The following is a 20,130-nucleotide window of genomic DNA, read 5'->3' as shown; positions in this document are numbered from 1 at the left end:
CTCACCCACCCTCCTGCTCAGAGCAGGGTCAGGTTGGGATCAGGTTGCTGGAACTTTATGCAGTCTTAAAAACCTCCAAAGATTTTAACACAATTGTATGAATTCTATGGGCAATCCTTTCCAACACTTGACTGTCCTCATGGTGAAAAGAATTTTCCTCATATCTTGTTGAAACCTCTCTTTTTTCAGTTTATGTCCAATGTCAGCCCTCCTCTCTCTGCTGGATTGGGGTTCATGTAACCAAGGGCTGTGACAAATAAACCTTTTAATTGGCAGTACATCAGCAATGCATGTGCTAGGAAGGACAACTGCAATATCCTTCAGGGTCTGAGGCAGGGAATCTAAAAAAATGTATTTGCTCTTTATGTGCTGTATTAAAAGATGAAAACTCATCCTTGTATGTAAGGAAAACAGAGTTTCAATGAAGATCTGACCCAGAGACAGGAGAGCAGTTTTCCTATAAAAGATGTTCTTTCATTACAAAGACTATTGTAAGCTAAACATTTATGATATATTTTCTTTCCAAGGAACTTTTTCAATCTCCCTGAGCATGCTGAAGTCATTATATAGTTACTAGAGATGCTTTGTACAGATCAGCTTACTACAGGTTACAGTTCTGCAGGAGATTAAAAATGATGGGCTGGTAGATATCCTTCTAAAAATACTCTTTTAAGTAATATGTATCTGCATTTCCCAACCTTAGAAGAACATAGACAACAGCAAAGGAAGTACAGCAAATAATTGAGGGCAAATGATATGTAACAATGTGAACTTTTACCACTGTATTTATTTAAATGAATGGAAATGTCAAAATGTGAAAGCAAAGCACTCCAGTTTATTCACATATTTTACATTCAAAGGACCAGGAGATTTCTTTAGGTTTTTTTTTGAAAAATAGACTACTCTTTTTTCAAAAACTTGACACAGGCATGGAACATACCTAATGAAGCCTATCACTGCAGTGCATAAAATGAAAACCTTGTGCATAAGGAAAAAAGATAAAAACCAAAGCTGACCACTAATAAAAAAAGATTTCCTTTAATATAAATAAAATTCAGACTAGTGCTTTATTTTAACAGACAACACAACAGTGGGATTTATTAACAACTACATATTTACAGTGCCTCACTGGCAAAAATACTGGGCTTCATCTGAGATCCTAGGACACTTCCTGAGAAGGCAATGTGGACAGGAAATTGCTCAGCACTTCACATAATTTGGGTGCTAAAAGGGTGAAATTAAAGCATATTTTTCAAGATGGAAGAATGGTTGATGCATTGTGTTTATGCTCTGATCTGCCAAACTTGTGCCTTGGTACTCCCTTTGATTTTAGTGGTTCTATTCATACTCTTAAGGTTAAGTGCAGGATTGATTCAAACCCGGGAGTCTCAGAGGAAGACAACTGCTTGACTCAAAGATGCTGTGAGAAAACTGCTGTAGTTGGAATTTTACATGGTACAGAGCCACATTACCTTGAATTTAAATCCGTCTTCTTCTGCATGGGTGATTTCTACCACTTTAATTTGATCCTACAAAGTCTGGGTTCCAACCATCTATGAAGTGACAAACCTGTGAAAGCATCTTCTTCCCACAGCCTCCAAAATCATAGTGCCAGTTAAGCAGATCTCAGTCTTTTTGGCAATTAAATAAAATGAGAACCAGACCTTTTTCAAAGTATTCACAAAATAATCTTTCAGTTATAAAATGACTGTCCCACCATTCTTGTATCAGATCTGACCTCAGCTCTTTAGATCTAAACAGTTCTTTAGAAGTTATAAAAATAAAGGATTGATTAATATACAAATATATATTTCAGAGTGATAAGAGAATAATATTAAACAAATTCCTTTTTTAATCTACTTTAAATTAAAAGAAATGTTTTCAAAAGTCTTGGCTGAAACAGATCTTTATCTATTGACTCTTTAATGGAACCCATTCCCCACAGATGGTCACATACAACTTAATCTATGAAGTTTTTTACTACAAAAGAATGGTGAATATGTTTCCACTAGCAAAGCACTTCATAAAATCTGCTGTGCCAGTTGGTTTTTGGTATCTTGCTTTCAAGAACTGCAGATATTTTTAATATTAGAAACAAAACCTCAGTCATGAGGTCTTGAGATTCTTTAGAAATTTCTTTCCCTTTTCTTTATTAATATTTGTTTTGCAATGATCCAGTTTGTTTTGTATACTGTTAGTATACAGAATAATATAGATGTTCTGCACGAATGCATATGTATGTACAAAACCAGTAATTCAGTTAAGAGATATGCCTGCTCCCTGGGTCATTTCAAACTTTCAAAATACCATATTTTGCAGTAATATCCATAACACCATGTAAGTTTCTTCTTTCTTCTGCTGAGATGCTTTTGGGTGTTTTCCTTCCCTTTATCTCAAACAGCCGAAACAGCAAGGAACATTTTTGAACAATCTATAATACTCCTCCTGGATCTGAAATAAAAATATTGAATTCAATTATGAAATAGATTTATTAATAGGTCTATATGTCTTTGAACTCATTGTACTGCTCCTGCCACTAGATATTTTAAGGTGGGGCTGACATTTACTTTTGGACAGACTACTGAAGAAAGTATCATCCCAGGCTAGTGTGGGTGTATCTTGCTGCTAATTGAAAATACTGGAAGTTTTATTGCACACATTATTATTTCATCAGGTTAATGACACTGTAACCAGTTTTACAGTTAAAATCCCTATTTCCCCATGTTTCATACTTCAGTTTTAAAACTGGACAAAATGTGTGAGAACATAAAAACTGGACAGAGGTTCTGCCTCCACTGAAGGCAGAAGCTCAGCTTCAGGGAGGTGGACAGTGCAGGGACATGGGACTGAGTCACTTCCCACAAGGAGTACAATACTTACCTTCCTAGACAGCACACAAAGAAATATGAAGATGAACATCCCCTGGAATGCATTGAAGATTGTAAAGAGATAGGCAGTAACCACAGACCCTTGGACCACATGGAGGACCCCAAAAATCCAGGTAGCCCCAAGGAGGAACAGGAGAGCAAGGGCACCACGGGCACAGGATCTGGACAGGAGGAAAACATTGTGAACAACACACAGGCACATGCTACTGTCCTTTCCCTCCACTTTGGGTGGGGAGTGCTGCCTTGGAAATTCTTTCACAGCTGCCAAGGCCTGAGAAGTGCAAGTGCAGGGGCTGCTCTTCAGGGTGTGCTGTAGCACTGTAGCATGAACAAAGTCACACAATCACTTCGGAAGAGCAAAGGAGTAAAACTAGAGGGCCTCAAAACACTGGCTTCTTTAATCTTCAGCTATGTTTTCTCTGGTGTACTGCAGCACCATATGATTTGATTTAAATCTACTGTTAGTGTAATTCCCCAAGGAAAAACATATGTCTGTTATGAAGCATTCCCCCACTTTTCCTCCTCCCCCCTATCTTCCTCAAAAAAATAACCCAGAAAAATGTTCAGTATGCTCTTAGGTCAGTGCATGTGCATGACATCAAAGGATTCCCAGGCTGCCTCTCAGGTTCACTGCAGAGGACGGTGCCAGTTATAAAACCAGGCTCTTTTAAAAATTCTGTCTCTTAAAAATGAAAAAAAAAAGGAAATTGTTTTTAGAACACAAGTATTCTCAAATAGTTCCTGGGTCAGCATATTGATGCCTTAAAATTGTAGGAATGATTTGCTACAATTTTTTTCCAAGATGCTGTAGAGCCCCGCTCACAGACTTGCACAAATTACAGCATGTTGTCTTGGAAATGAAACCACTGATTACTTTCTTATTCATTCTCAGCTCAGTCATTGCAGGACTTCCTTTGAACAGCAGAAATTTTTAGCACTGCTCCCCTGAAAATTAATAAGTTTCAACTTCATTAGAAACAGGTCACCACATGAAGCTATGAAAGGTGAGGAATAAGAGAAAGTAATCAATAAAACAATTGCTAAATCTTAACTATAAATCTAGTGCAATGCATTGAAACTGCAGGAGTGTTCCTAAGCAACACAAACAGTAAGTTGTTTTCAATGTTCCCTGTAGTACACTTCAGCTTTTCCTGCACAAACGGTTTTCAAGGTCCCTATAAATCAGTTTTAAAGAGAGTGAGTTGACGGAAAAATCATAGCAGCATGCAAAGTAACGAATCTGCTCCATCCCCCCAGTGCCACAGAAGCACAATGTCCTACTGCAGACTTTTCCCAAGTAATGGGAATGGCTCCAATCTCTTATCACTTGCTACTTCAAGGCAAATATTTTGGTCCCATTTCAGACATAGATTTGAATTCTGTTTTGGCTTGCATAGAAGCTGTGGAAAATACTTAAGAAAAAAGGACAATTACATTAACTTTGCCATCAGCCTTTACCCTCTGGTTGATATGGGCCACTTGTTTTCTTTGTGCATCTTTCATACACACCCTATCAAACAAGGTATGACTCAGTGGGAATAATGACTGCAAAACTGATGCCCAAATATATATATAAGGGTAATGACAGAAAAAAAATATTTCTTTTTCTACAAATCTCAGGATATTAAACTGTTACTTTTGAATGCTAATTATCATCTCTGTCTGTATTTAAACCTACAGAAAGAAGGTAGAATTTGTACTGAATGGCAAACTTACCTTATATTTTCATAACAGCTGACTTCTGGCTTTAACATTGCAGTGTGTCGAAATACTTTATAAATAATCACTCCAAAAGCCAACAAATTAACCTGGGGGGAGCGAAGAACAAAACTTTTAGTTCAAACCAGGATACCTTTAAATGCCAATAACTGTTAAATGTTTAAATGAAACAAGTCAGATAAAATTTTTGTGTATCTGAAATCTACAGAATCCCATGCCAGGAAGGGAAAAAACCCACCCAGTTCTGATTCACTTCTATTAAAAAAATATTAGCCCTGAAATAAATATTGATCAAACAGGGATGTAACCCTACCTTATCTCAACAGTATCACTACCAACAGTCTGCAAATGTTTATTGATTCTATTGGAAAATCTCTTCGATTTCCTGCTGAGATTATTTTTCCTGAGTAGAGATGAAGGAAAGGAAAGGAAAGGAAAGGAAAGGAAAGGAAAGGAAAGGAAAGGAAAGGAAAGGAAAGGAAAGGAAAGGAAAGGAAAGGAAAGGAAAGGAAAGGAAAGGAAAAGAAAGGAAAGGAATTTAAAAAAAGGAAAGAGAAATTTAGAAACTCCTAAAAACTCTCTCCCCTATGGGTTTTCTATTGTTCTGTATCATATTGATCTCAAAATGTGTGTCTTTTGCTGCTAAATAACATTAATAGCATCATACATTTTGAGGTCTTTGGGATGTGAAAACTTTCAAGTGAGAGAAAAGTCTTAGAGGCTTACACAAATAATTTTAAAAATCTAGCTTTTACTGAAAGGCATCTTGCTGTATATCTTTTATGGTTTTTTTCATAGATGAATCATTTTGGTATTTTTTCCTTGATTTTTTACAATGGCATCGCTTGATTTGAGTTTGAAACAAAAAAAACCAACTAAAATAAGCAATTTTGCAAATGATGCTCAGTTGTGATTCGGATGCTTTCTTGCCTTGGCTAGGCTTCACTGATCTTTCAGTTAAATTTATACTGCATTCCTTTAAAAAGGTGGAAGGTTGCCTTCTTAATTTGCAGCATTTAACATCAGAATATATTAAAAATATTAGTAAATAAACCAAATTTTAGCTGTGTTTTATTCAGGTACTATCTGTAAGTCTTTGGTTGCAATCCCTTGGTCAGTTCCTGTGGGCTTCCAGCTGTAGAATGAATAGAATTAATGCCTTCCCCAAGCTGTTTCTCCAGAAAGACTGGATGGTTTTTCCCTGCTTCTTATTCTTTAAAAGAAAAAAACAAACCAAACCAAAAACCCAACCCTCCCCAAAAAAAGTCTCTGGAATAAAAACAAAAAGCTGTTGGAGCACAGCTCCACTTGAAAAGGAATCACTTTCATTTGTTAACACTCATAAGGTATGTCTTTAGAACATTTTTCTTGTGTCAAGGCAGGAATATCTAATATTAAAACAGTCTCTGCTTTAATTAGCTGCATGCTCATAGTTTAATGCAGCATAATATATTTACAATTTGATAAGACAGGAGATAGAGCTGATGAGCAGTTTTGGGAATTAATCCTTCATTGAATACCTTGTACTAGTGCTGATCATGAGAGATATTCTGAAGCTCCTTATATTTAAAATTGTAATCTATGATATCTCCTAAACCAGCAATTTTTCAAAGTTAATTATGAGTCAGTCAGCAGTTGTGGATAATTATATGCAGACTTACTTTTTATTTTATATTTGTTGGTGAATAATATATCAAATAACTTCATGCATACACTGTAATCTGCATAACTCACCTAATGTACTTATTAATTTGAAAAAAGTAGCGGGAAATGTGATCAAAGTACCAGAAGTATGGAGAACACACTGCAACTTCTTTAGAAACTGCCAGAAATAGTTTCTGTGAGAAGCTCCATGGGCCAACCCCCCTTTCTCCCAAAAGCAGCTGCAGAAGTGGCAGGGTTTTGCTGAGCAAGGATGGGGTGGGCAGCAGGCTCCGTTTCTCCTTGTCCCAGTGGGGCTCCTTTGCACAAATACTATTTGCACTGTCCGTTTCACAGGATAATAGGATTTGGCCTCCTGCATTAAAGTAATACCCATTAACTGTGATCTTTTCATTCACCAACCCATTCGAATGGGAATAATCTGTTTGTATCAGGGGAACAGGAGAGGTTAACACCAGCTTCTTGGAGTCAGCTGCCAGAACACAATTATTGTACAATATGTCTCAGGTAGCCTCACAGGAGGTAGTGTTACAGGGTAATGAGGGTGAACTTAACTTCTGAAACACTTGGTCGTTTCCAAGATTTATTAAAGTCTTAAGTCGGTCTTTGCCCCATTTTTAAGCACTCCATTAATAAAAAATTTCTGTAGCAAAGTGAAAGCACATAGACTGGCTATATACAATGCTTCAACCTAAGTTAGAAACCTCTGGAACTGCATTTTGTCCTTTGAGGGGGGATGAAATGGATAACAGCAAAGTTGTAGCAACTACTCTGTGACACAGAAATGAAGCAAAACAAGAGGGAGAACAATAGCATGAACTCATGGGTAAATCCAGGAGGAAAAAAACTAGCTAATGTAAACAATGTGTCAAGTGTGGCCTTTGGAGAAAACTGGTAATCCAATAGATATCCCAAAAGGTATCCTAAACTTAATGCATCCTGCTTCAATCTGATACTCTGCATGTTCTTTGCTATGAACATACCAATGGCCTCTATTTCTGGGAAATGTAAAGTAAAAAGTTCATATTGGATGGCAGGACTGAGTATGAACACTAATAAGTTGAACTTATTAGGACTAAAGGGGAAATAGAACTGATATCCCCAAAGAGCCTTATGTGCTCCAACAAATGGAATGAGAAGTCAAATACCTTAAAATGCCTAGCCAAAGGTACAAGCGCTTAAGACATTTGAATTTGTATCCAAAACTGAGTTTCAAACAAGTAGAAATTGAAGCAGTAGGCTGCAGAAGTAATCTAAAATACAGATGTACACAAGAAGTCCTATGTACATCTCAAATTTTCTGTCTGAGAGAGAGGGGCTTCTGGATGAGAGACACTAAAACATCTAAAAAGTTTCGATTGCTCCTTACAGCCAAATATTGTTTTATACTTACTTTGGTTGTAATCATGTGTTTTCATTTTTGTAATTAAACCACAGTGTTAAGATCTTGTTGACTAGAGCTTCACTGGCACTATAATTAAGGCTGCCTTGAGGTGCCAGGCAAGGTGAATGAGAAGGAAGCGGCAAACATAAGGCATGCTGTCCCCGGAGAGGGAGCGGCTGCAGCGGAGCAGGATGTGCAGGCAGCTGTGACACCGAGCTCAGGACAGGCTCTGCACAGGGCCAGCCTGGGGACAGGTTCCCTGAATAATGAGCACAGTCAGCCTGCAGCTCGGGGCAGACCCAGGGCGTGAGGGGCTGCGGCACGGCCGCAGCTTTATCGAGTGAATAACGATGTTACAGCGTGACACGGCGGCTCTGGTGCCTTTGTTTGCAGCGCTATTACATGGCTGAGCAGGCACAGAAACTGCTGTGTCCTGAGAGGGGCTGCTCGGCAAGTCTAATAGACTAGAGGGGAATTGCATTGATTCCAAGCCCTGAACTGAATAATTTTTTTGTATTTTATTTATTTAACAAACCACCCCAGACTGCTATTGGGCAAACAGTGCACTCAGCCCTTATCATTTTACAAAGGAAACCTCTGACTTTCTCCCTACCAGGGCAATTCTCTGAAGTGCTGAGCATCCTCAGCTCTGCCTCCTCTGCAATTCAGTGAGAATCATCATTCACTCATCATTGCTCAGGTGCACTACAGGACTAATTTTAATAATTAATCTATTCCTTTTTTTTTTTTTAAGTGGTTAATCAAAGTCAAGGACTGATACAGAAAAAGCCTCCACTCACAGCATCTTCAGGGAATCAAGTCTCCCTAAAGATATTTGTATTTTTAGCATTCTTAAATTCTAGAAATGTTGTGGTATATTTATGAACAAATGAAAAACTTAAAATATATTTGTGAGAAATAGACAATGAACAAGAGCTATTACTAGGATGTCCGTGAAATCAGGATTCTGTAGATATAGGCAGCTACATTTATGTAGCTGTATAACCCTGGATAATCTCGAAGGAGACACAAACCCAGGAGCTGGGTTGTATTGTACACCTGAGATGGAGTTTAAAGGAAGGATGGTAAGTGTTATATCTCTCTGGGACATCACATAAGAAAAGGGTCAGAAGGATTTAGGGTTTTGGAGTGAATTCTGGCCCCATTAAGCTAATATGCAGAATGCCAGTTAAATAGTAAAACTCCTATTGCCACCAGCATTGTCAAGGCTTTCTCACTGCACACCACAGAGAATGGCAGCCCCAAGACATTCACAGGCAACAGTGGACACTGCTGCAGGTTTTAGCACTTAATGTGTCATGGATGCACGCTGTGGTAAAGAGCAGGACAGTGATATTTTCCTGCTGCTGTTTTGGGATCTCCATGTTACAGTTCCCATGTTCAGAACTGTGATGTTGCTGGGTTAGGTCCAACAGGCACACAAGGGAGAGTTCAGAGCAATCTGGAGTGGTACAACTCCTAGGATCAGATCTGACCCACAGCACTGATCTGGATAATGTCCTCTTGCAGGAGAGAAAAAGCAATTTAGAATTCAAAGAAATTTACTGGTGCTCTCCTAATCATCTGGTCAACAACAGGGAGGCCTTGCCAAAGGAATTAGCCCAGGGAGCTCTGTTCAATCAATCATGTGTATTTTAGAATAGGATGGGAAAAGCAGTGTATGGAGCTAACCTACCTCCACCTCCATCTAGGATATTCCTGAAAGTCTGCTTGCAGATTAGCATCCCTCCCTCTCTCTCCTTGCTACCTGAGCAGGTGCTTCTGCAAGGAAGGAAAGCTGGGCATGGACAGAGCAAGATGCTGCTGCTCTGGCTGCTACTCCTATCAGGTCTGGGACTGCCCCAGCAGAGGGAACTGAGGAACAATCTCATCTATTGTCTAAGCAAATTACCAGCTTCTCTGTGGATAGCTAGTATTTTAGAAACTAAATAATAATAGAAGAACGAGCATGTAGGTCCTAAAATCCTAAATGTTCCAGGCTGCTGGAGTTCTGCTAATAGCACATTGCCTAGCAACAGCTACATTTAAAATAGGTCCTTAATTCCACTCTGAAATGTAGCTATTTTACATATTGGAAGAGTATTGTTGTGTTCTGTCCTCAAGTAAATATGATATTAGTGCATCACACTGCATGAGACGCTCCCTGTGTAGATACAGAATGGTATTTATTGTTAGTTGAACACTGAATAGGATGAGCTACACAAAATTTAATAAAACTTGCAAATAAAAATATTTGCACTCATGTTGAAGAGCTGTAATTTCTTTCATAATTAATTACAATTAAATTGTAAGAAACTGAGTGAAGTGATCTATCATCATTTTGCCCCATCAAGGTAGCTGAAAGCTGTCAAATTTGACAACTAAGACATCTTTTTTCCTTCTTCCCCCCCCTTCCTTTTTTAAAGGAAGACAAAGAGCGCTTGAAAGCTCAGAGGGGAATGGTCTGTCTTTCATGGCAGTAGCTCAGTTAGCACCTGGACTTGTGGAGAAATTAAATGGATCAGGACAGGGCATTCAAAAAAATTTCATCCAATACTTCTTTTCTTGAAAAATGTCAGTTCATTAGCACTAAAAGACATTTACTGTTTTAGACTGTGTTTTCACCAGGAAACGCTTCCTGACTAGGACAGCTTTTCTGAATAAAACCAGAAAGGACACTCCTGAACAATGAAAATCCCTGTGGACAGCATATTTATACAGGATGTTGGAGACATGGGGCACAATTTTCTGTTTTACTTAATATTCAGACTTGGCTATGACCCTTGGTTTCTTCAGCTCTGTATAGTTATTCACTGCTACTGCTACTGCTGGATCTATTCCATGCCATATAAATAATTAAATATTCACTGGAGCAGAAAGACCTGGATTTCCCTCACCCCCCAGTTCCTTGTCCAGGATTATCTAAAGACAGTTTTGTTTTTTAAACACTGCTGCAATTGTTTAATATGAGGCTGAGGGTTTGAGAGTATTTCCAATGCACATTATTTATAGAATGAAAAAGGAATTAGTAATTTCATGTATGATATCTTTGTATAAAAGGATACACCCCAGCCTTTCAAAAGTTATTAAAACATTTCAAATACCAGCCTTTAAAGGCTCTCTAGTGTTACAAAGAAGAGAAGGTATAAGAAAGAAGCAGCTAATTCTAAAGACTCAGACATACTAGTTCTGATTCAGTCTGAGCACTTTACATTCAAACTTCAAAAATGAAACCCCCAAATCATTCCCTTTTCCTTTCTTAGTCTCTGTCTCAATAATTGATGAAACCATCTATATGCTGATGTCAGATCTCACAAAAAAGAATGAGAAAATTTCTCCTGCTGCTCTCTTAGGCATATACTTGAATTTTTTACATATATCATATTGAATTTGGCTCTTTCAAAAAATGTCTGAAGTTCAGAGCAGCTGTATCTGTATCAGTCTGTACAATGACCCTCATTACGAGTGTTTGAATTAATGAGCTTGTGATGGTCTGGGTTCTGCCAGGGAGAGCAATCCCTTTCTGCCTCTCTGGCTGGATGGCTGATGGCTGGGTGAAAGCGGCGGCGTTCAGTGGGTCATCGTTACTGCAGCCCGCGAGAACGGAATTAAGTTATTAACAATACAACCGTTTAAGCTTCAAAATGAAAATGTATGCTGTATTAATTGCATAAAATTGGACACAAGCTGGCAGTCAAACAGTCAGGGCTTGTCTCCTGACTGATTTATCTCATTACCATGTCCCCAGTGAATATATCTTCTCGAAAGCTTTAAGTATACAACAGCAGTCTTATCTGGGAGTAGGAAATGGAACAAAAACATTAATGAACCTCCTTTAGGCTGTATTTTTGGGAAATATTTTCAATTATTCAGGGGTAGAATTTTATGCTTCTAAGATTTTAATGATTTCACTTGTTTTAAAAGTTAAAACATAGCCAAATGACTTTATTACAAATCCTGACTTGGGGAAAAAAAAAAAGTTCACATAGGATTGCTTTTTATTTATGAATACTTCAAAGTTTTCTTTTACATACTTCAAGCTATAGATTTAGACTCAATTAGCTGTTTCCTTTATATTTTTAGAACACTTAAAAGAAGACATAAATAAATAAATAAATGGGGTTTCCATGCTTTTCATCAGTGTAAACAGCTTTGCAGACTTGTGGATTCAATGTTATTTCTTATTGGATTGCAAAACCAAACACATTATTTACTGTCAGCTCTGCAGTCAAGGGCAGGAGGGATGGACCAACAGAGTTGTACCTGACCTCAGCCATAAATGTTACCCCAGTTAGATCCAGTGGTAGGACTGGGGTCTATTTTGCTCACAGTGTAAATAATCCCTAGGTTTACTCTTCTTTTCCAAGAAGCTTTTGCGAAGGTGTATTGTCTTCTGAGTTGGGAGTGACATAAATCAGGCTGTTTAATGAACTGATTCAAGGTGCATCAAAAAACTCAGACTACACATTGCTCCTATCCCTATGGTTTCCTTGCATACACAGAAACCTTTCCTAGGCTGCATCTGGAGCCTCGTGCAGGAACCCTGCAGGAGTTTTACACAGCAAAGAGGAGTGAAATAGTTGTACATCATCTTTTAGTACAACTAGCTTCAGTGACTAGATGAGCTACCAGGAAGGAGAAAGCATCAGGAGCATGACTGAGATGTGAAGTCTGAGAAAAAGCTGTATTTTCAGTTTTGGAGGTGTGAATATTTGTCAGAAAGCTATCCATACTTTCCACAATTTGCCAAATCCTCTTGAGGATTCGGCCTTTTGCTCTTTCAGAACTATCTGTGATTCTGTTGTGGATATGGTCCCAAAATCCCATGGTGGGATTTATTCAAAACCACAAAAACTTATTTTAGTGTCCAAGTGAGATTTCCAAGCATAGTGCTCCTATGCAATTACTGTTGTGAATTAAATTCAGCTCTCTAAATGCCTGTCAGGGTTGAATCAAAGGGGCAGTAGGATAGTGGAAGAAAATCTGATTCAAGTGAGATGTCATGTGGATGAAGTCGTTATGTAATTGCTAAGAAAGTCCAAAAAACATCATCAGTCTATGGTAACCATCTAAAGCAAACCAATGGTGTCCTTTCAGTGAACAATTTAGGGTAAGCATATATGTTTATAGTAATTGTGCTTAGAACAAGGCATATAACAGAACCACCAAGAAGATATGAAAGAACTAAAAAACCCTAAAATACAAAACAACAAAACCAAGCTATTTCAGTCAGTTGTGTGGCTTTCCTGAAAAAAAAAACCCACAAAAGCTGATTATACATGGATCCATTAAAACAGTGGTCACAGTATGTCTTTCTAGAACTGAAGGAGGATGTGTGCGACATTAATCTGCTCTGAGCTGTGGAACATCTCAGGAAATCTGCAGCCAGCTGGCACATGCAGGTGCTCTTCCCCTTTCCCTTGACATCCACCTGTGCTCCCTCCCCTGCTGTGTCTGCTTGGCTCACTCTGGGTGACAGAGGACACGCCTGAGTTTCGAGTCTAGTGTCCTTCCAGGGACTGCAAGGGAGAACTTCATATACTTTTTTCTTATAGAGCTACTAAGTTGATTAAAAAAAAAAAACAAACACTTTTGTTTGGAGCATCCTTCAAGGACCCTTCAGCCTTATGTAATGAATTTGTTACTATGCAATAACATAGGATCAAGTAATTTTTCTAATTACATTACTATAAAATGACTAATGGACATACCCTCTTTTTTCTAAGTATTTCCAGGGACCATAGAATTGGGGCTTTAATGGCAGAGAGAAGGAAGATAAAACCTTGATTCATGAGAAAGCTCTGGTCTTGCTGAGAAATTGCATCCATTGGGTTTGGCAATATGAATGCTGTTGATCCTGTCCACTGAACAGGGCAAGTATTTTCTGACTCGGTTGTTATTTAGCACAGCAGGTATTGTTGCTGAACAGCACTGTGGTTTAAACTAATCTGTTTCAAGCAAAGTTGCAGACTCGGTCTTTAATGCCACTATATAATTAATTCTCTCCACTTTATCCACAATGGCATAAGAAATGCCATGGAGACACCTTTAACTGAAGCCACTGAGAGGCTAATGAAAAGGGGACTATTACTCTTTAAAAAAGAATAATAAAGGCATTGCTAGTCCCAGTAGGAATTTATTTCCACTAAAAAGGCAGACTGAGAAATAACAGTAGATATAAAAAAATGTTTTAAACAGCTATTTTCTGAAAAAACACACAGTTAACAGTGGAGTATATCTTTCACATCTATCTAAGAAACATAACTAAGCATTTATCACAAAAAAACCCATTGAATTTTTCAGAGCATAAATATTCACTGAAAAATGTGAGATGGTGCTATGTTTTGTTGTGGTGGAAGTCAGAGGTCAAGCAACATTTTTGATAATAATTCTTAGAATATCAAGAAATGTCAGGAATACTTATTGTGCAATGTTTCACTAAAGAACAGGGATAATAAAGTGAGGACACCGAAAGAGAGAGCGGACTTGACATCACTGTGATGTGACTCACCTCAGAAGGGCTGCTTTTTTCTTTTCTTTTCTTTTTTTTTTTTAATGGTAACAATGGTCTGTCAGACCATGTTCTTTATTGAAGCTTGGGAAAATGTAATATCTATTATTCTTTGAATATTTATTTTTTAGAAAAAATATGTTCAGTTTGAATAGTCTAGATTAAGTACATGAAATTTGTGAGTATATGGGAAAACAGCACAGTAATGGATTTGCCAGGAATTCTTCTGCATTGATTGCAGCAGTACTACTAATCCTGAATCAACCTAAGTGTACAGAACTGAATAAGTATTAGAGCTGTCCTTTAAGATTTGATAAATGCACTAATCCATTAATTTTACCTTTTTTTGTTGAATAAATTATTTGACAAATAATGGTAAAATTCATCAAATAAATTATCTGATGAATGTATTTTTTAAGTAATCGACTAGCTCTAATGAATATGCAGGCAGTTCCTTAATGAAAAGCATTACTCTACTGCTAGCCTGCTTTCATCACTCATATGTCACTTTTTTGCATTTTGCAACTGCAATCTGTATATTTTATTCATTTACCCATTCATTTATATAGGGAAGGTTCAAACCAGTATGGTTAATCAATCACTGAAGTTCTTAGAATATTTTTGCTTTACAGTTGATTATTCATTATATTTATTAAAAAAGGGCTTGGATTTTCTGGGGACACCACTCCCAAGAATTATTCTTGGCTTGTACGTTCTAAGTCAAGTGCACAAGAATGCTCTGAAAATTGCAGGGTTCATGTATAAGCCATTTTTATAGTTGTAAACACTACAATTACCAATTGTTTCAAGAACCTGGAACTTGAAGCCAAGCCAGACCCTTCAAAGTCCCTAAAAACAATCATTAGAGGGGTAAAACAAGGAATAGCGTGCAGGAGCTACCTCCTCACTGCACAGCACTGGGATGTTTGGATAAAAGCCACAGAGAGGATTATTTGGATGATGTTCAATTTTGGAAATGTTCCCACCTCAAAGAGCAAGTCTGTATTTTTTATTACAGAGGTGATCTCAACAAATGATAGTGATAGATTTATACTGTCAAATGGCAAATTGTACCTATTAATGTTACAACACGTCACACTTCTGAGTCCTGGTTCCTCACAGAGGTGTGCCAATTTATTGTGACAGTGACAGTAGGTACAACAGTCAAGTCTGCATGACTCTGTCGATACTGTAAAGGCACAAATCATGTTTTCATGGGTGACTTTGAACTTGCTGCACAAAGCTCAGATGAACATATTTGATGGGAGAACATTGTGGGAGACAGGTATATTAGAAGGGTTGGCTAGAGCTGCACTTGGAATAGCAGCGATTCTTTTCCAAATTTTCCTTTTCATGTCTCATAGACTTTCATAACTGCAGTGTTAATAGCCCTTGGCCAACCCTTCCAGACATCATTTCTACTCCCAAATGGATAACTAATATATAACTGAACCTCAAAATAGGTACAAGTGGAAGAACTTATGCTGTGTCTATAGAGTTTAAAAGATGGAGATTCCAAAACCACCAGGGGTAAAGAATAAAGCCCTTACACAGGTCTACTTCCACTCAAAAAGCTATGATGCCAGAGGTGGGGAAAGCCACCTTGAAATGCTCCAAAATGGGAAGGAGTTTGTTGCTGGCAGAAATTACATGCTAATCAAAACTGCAGCCACGTCACCCTGGCGACAAATACTCATTTCCATTCTACACATTTATTACAGGGAGATTATTACTGTAAGAGTGTATTACAATAGAAAAGAAAGTCTTCTAGGGCTTCTTTTTATTCTCTGGGTTTTTTCCCTCCCCCATTTTCATATCTTTTATCTCTGGGGTTTATATTTGTCTTTGCCTCAATCAGTCTTTGGCTGCCATGTGTGTGAATGTTTGTCCCTTAAAGCTTGAGATAAACTCACGTTCCTATTAAAAAGTTTAAATACTTGTTATAAATAATTTCTCCATACTTGTATGCTTTGATCTAATCTACTGCATAGTTTTAGTTAAAATGGTTGTGGTTCTAAAGATTACAAATATTAGGAGGAAGGAATAAATTGTAGAAATTATCTTCAGTTTGCAGCTTGTTTTCTAAAGGTTTAAAATGCTCTTTCTTTGCTAAGTCCATCTAAAGAGTTTCTGACCCACTTCTTTTCATGTACAGTCACCAATCTAATAATAATAATAATTTTTAGATGGGATCAATAAGGCCATTACTTTGCACTTAGGACTTCTAATAGAACCTTAGTATTAATAAGCAAACACCTTCAGAAGTAGTGTTTCTGCTTAGGCAATCAGAGAAGAACTTAATTTGTACTCCTGATAAACACTTGAGCTCCCTATGCTTCATTTTTACTACAGATTTACAGCCCAAGGACATGTCTGAAACAAGGTGCCCTGAGACAGCTAACCATTGGTACAGGAGGGGTTCTGTTCATCATTTACATGCTGTCTCAGAAGCGTATTACACTATAATCCAAACCACAAATCTCCTGGGTCCCACTCACAGAAAGGGAAACCACCATTTGGGTACATGGGCATTTGTCCTGACAATGATTTTAATGGTTTTTTGCAATACTTTTGTGGTGAGTAGCCCTCCAGAGAATTGGTATCCATGGTCTCCTAACTGTCTTGGAAAATCTGCACGTTCAATGCTATCAGTAGATGAAGTTTAGGATTAAAGGTAAACTTGAAGCTGCTAGATTTTTCAGCTTTGAATATGATGGTTGTAGTGCCCTATCTGGTTATTCTAGAACAAAAATGATATTTTCTTGTCAGACTTCTTAATTAATATTTTTAAAATTCTTTCTCTTTAGTTAGCTGTGGGCAGAATGGAAATATTGGGAAAAGATTGGCTCCTGCAATTTAAAGGACTGCTTGAGTGGCACTACTTTGGAAAGAGTAATCTTTGTCATGTTGAAGCCCATGCAGTGTTCTCAATAGGAAGGCTGGACAATGGAAACAGAATTGCTACCAAAAATGTGCTTTCCACGGAGAAGACATCTGACACCAACTTCTTCTTCCAGTGTCAATGCCTATTTTCATAGGGTTTTCCATATTTTCGTTTACTACCTGGATAGAGCATGAGCGAAATACCTAGGTACCTACACCCTTAGAAAATATCCCTCTTGAAGTTCAGGCTTCATTTTGCTGTCAAAACAAGCTGTCAAAACCCTCAAAAAAACCCTAGAGCTGCTGAAGCACCTTGCTGAAAGCAGATTGCCTTTCCCCCCATGATCTAGGAGCATATTGTTATGAAGAGACGCTAAATGAAAGTATGCAAATGCTGTGAAACAAATTAGCACAAAATACTTCTATAACACACAAAAAGTATCTGAACAACCACAGGGCTCTTTGCTGTTCAGCTACAGGTCTTAGGCAAAGGAGTGAGAGAAAAAGCAACTATCTGGCTGCTCTCCTCATCCATAGGAGGGCTGCACTGGCACACAGGCCTGGATCAGCTTCTAACACCTCCCTTTTTCCTTTTAATTTGCAGGGACTGCTGGAAGATCTGGAGTGCTCAAAGAATGTCTACAGGCCTCAGAGTCCAGCTTGCAGGATTTGCTTCTGCAGCCAGCCAGATTTACAGCAAAGCCACTGCAGACCTGCTCTGCCTCTGTGCTGTGTACCTGAGATCCCCACTGGGCACAGCTCAGCTGGAGCTGAAAACAAGGTTACAGATGCCTGCTCTTGGGGCATTTTGTATGTTTTGATAATGCGATTTTCGTGTGCTAACCCTACAGAGATACATCACTGTGCATAAATCTTTACTTGAAGGCAGATGAGGAACAGCAATGAGAAAAATAACAAAACCCCAGCCCTGCTGCCTCCATGGAAGAAAAGATAAGGTCCAAAGAGGAAATAGGAAATTGTAAACATAAATCTAAGAATTGTAAGAATTTCCTAGCAAAGGATGATGTCTTGCCATGATTTTATTCATCTTATTAACCTGCTGGATGCCAGGACTATCTGACCCAGAAGCCCTGACCCAAGGGAGGTCAGGGTGCTTTGCCTCTCAAAATCTGATGTGCTCACCAGAAGGGTGAGATGGGGAGGCACAACCTTGCAGCTATATTGGCAGGTTGTTTCCAGCTGTATCCAATATGCAGTGGGAATTTGGTGTGAAATTTGACCAGAATTATACCTTATATTTTATTAAGCTTTGAAATGGATAATGCCTTGAAATAAAACTGTTTCACTGCCAAGTTACACGTGTTAGGATCTTCCACTTCTTCTTTTTAACAAATCCTCACATTATACCAAATAGCTTAAAAAGGAACACAGCTGTAACTGACTTGACCGTAGGTGCTGTGAGGCCTCGCTATTGCACCTTCTCCTTCTGTTAGCTCAGCTATCACTGTCAACACAGTCATACAGAATAAAGCCCCATTACAGCCAGAATGGTTCCTTAAACTTTATAGCACTTAGGAATGCTCCTGAGACACCAAAAACATCTCGATTCAGAATTGAACATGTAATACCTGCCAAATTTGCGGGTTTGAAACCACTTCCAATAGGAATTAAAAAGGCCCTCTTCACAGCTGAAATAGGGCTATCAATACTTGACTTGTCTGCCCATGTGAAATAGCAGGTTCTTTTCTCTGACGTCGCAATTTAGTTTAAAATGGCTTTGATGATGACAGGGTACATGCGGATGATAAAACCACAAAGATGACAGTCTAATCTTACAAAGATGACCGATCACTGATAAGAGATTAAGTCACACAACGTTTGAAAAACCAGATTATCTGTCTGCTAGGATGGTGTCTGTGTAACACCTCCTGCTGAGCCATGCTGAGATGCCAGTGACACACAAAGATGCTTCTCTGTAAAAACCAGAAATGCTTCACAGAATTTCACAAATCATTGGGATAAAAGAATGAGAGTAAGAAAAAACTCCTCTGATATTATATTGAACTTTTTTTGTCAAACATTCATTTTTCAGACTAGTAAAGTATTTAGATGTACAGCATATAAATAATTTAGAGGTACTATAAAAAGGTCTAAATTAGTCAATTCTGCCCTATAATTAGCACTCACAGCTATGCTGGCAGTGGGTGGGTGATTATTAAACACCTTTTATTATTGGCTTTATGTACTACTATAAAAAATTAAAATTATACTTACAAGAATTATTAGACATGCTGGTCCTATAAAACTCCATATAAAGTTATTCTTAGTGCTGAGCCAACATCTGAAAATTAAACAGCAGAAAATGCCTTGAAATGTGCTTTTGTGATTATTGTCTCCGTCTGTACCATGATTTGGACACAGAAACAGTGACTTACACTTCTGTGGTGCCATAGTACTTGTACCCCAGTGCAGCAGAGATTCCAACGACCACGGCTGGGCTGACATAGCCAAAGACATAGAAATTCTTGTGCAAGAAACCCTTGTTGTAGATGACTCCCACAACTATAAGGTAGAGGTGAATACCTTCAATGCACATCCATGCAAAAGCAGCCAAAAGGAAATAATGGAGTAGTCCAGCAGTAATTGAACAGAAGAGCTAGAAATTCAATCAGAGAAAGCAGGAGTCACAATCCTATTAACAGGCTTTCATCAATATATATTATAATACAAGAGTACATGCACAGCAACTGAGTGACCTTAAAGTGGGGATTCAGCCCAGTTGTAATGCTGGTTAACAAGAACTTGGCCTACACCCATTTGTACATTTGCTCATTAGTGTTTTCTGTAGCAAATGGTAAAATAGACTAATTCCACTTTTAAGATTAGTTTCTGTCTTCCCATAGGTGGTTTGACTAGGTTGATCCTATTGTTATAGCTGAGTAGTCTATTGGCTTGTTCTAAAGAAAGTTAATTTTTATTATTTTGATAACATTGTAATTAGGCATCACAAGGAATTATTTCTGAAATAACTTTTGTTATACAAAGTGTTTGTAAAATGATATTTTTCAATCCATCAATACTGGAGTGCTATCTCAGGAATAGCAGCTCATATTTTTTCAAGT

At 38.1% G+C, this 20,130-nt stretch overlaps 1 protein-coding gene across 3 annotated transcripts in view; it reads right to left on the bottom strand.

Moving 5' to 3' along the window:
* Positions 1 to 813: 813 nt before the first annotated feature.
* The window catches only part of ADGRL4 (adhesion G protein-coupled receptor L4), a 72,370-nt gene continuing 53,053 nt past the window's right edge, over positions 814 to 20,130 (bottom strand). For all 3 annotated transcript variants that reach the window (XM_071436431.1, XM_071436433.1, XM_071436432.1), the window contains 5 exons: positions 19,444 to 19,664; positions 19,283 to 19,349; positions 4,605 to 4,696; positions 2,881 to 3,049; positions 814 to 2,451 (listed from right to left, as the gene is read on the bottom strand). In XM_071436431.1, coding sequence (XP_071292532.1) covers positions 2,389 to 2,451; positions 2,881 to 3,049; positions 4,605 to 4,696; positions 19,283 to 19,349; positions 19,444 to 19,664 — 612 coding nt within the window. In that variant the 3' untranslated portion in view covers positions 814 to 2,388. The remainder of the gene's footprint in view (positions 2,452 to 2,880; positions 3,050 to 4,604; positions 4,697 to 19,282; positions 19,350 to 19,443; positions 19,665 to 20,130) is intronic.

This window comes from Agelaius tricolor, unplaced genomic scaffold (genome assembly GCF_023055355.1).
Source record: "Agelaius tricolor isolate 1412-34295 unplaced genomic scaffold, bAgeTri1.0.p SCAF_11, whole genome shotgun sequence".
NCBI lineage: Eukaryota > Metazoa > Chordata > Aves > Passeriformes > Icteridae > Agelaius > Agelaius tricolor.
Note: the sequence above shows the minus strand (reverse complement) of the source record. Positions and strands in the feature narration are given on the sequence as shown.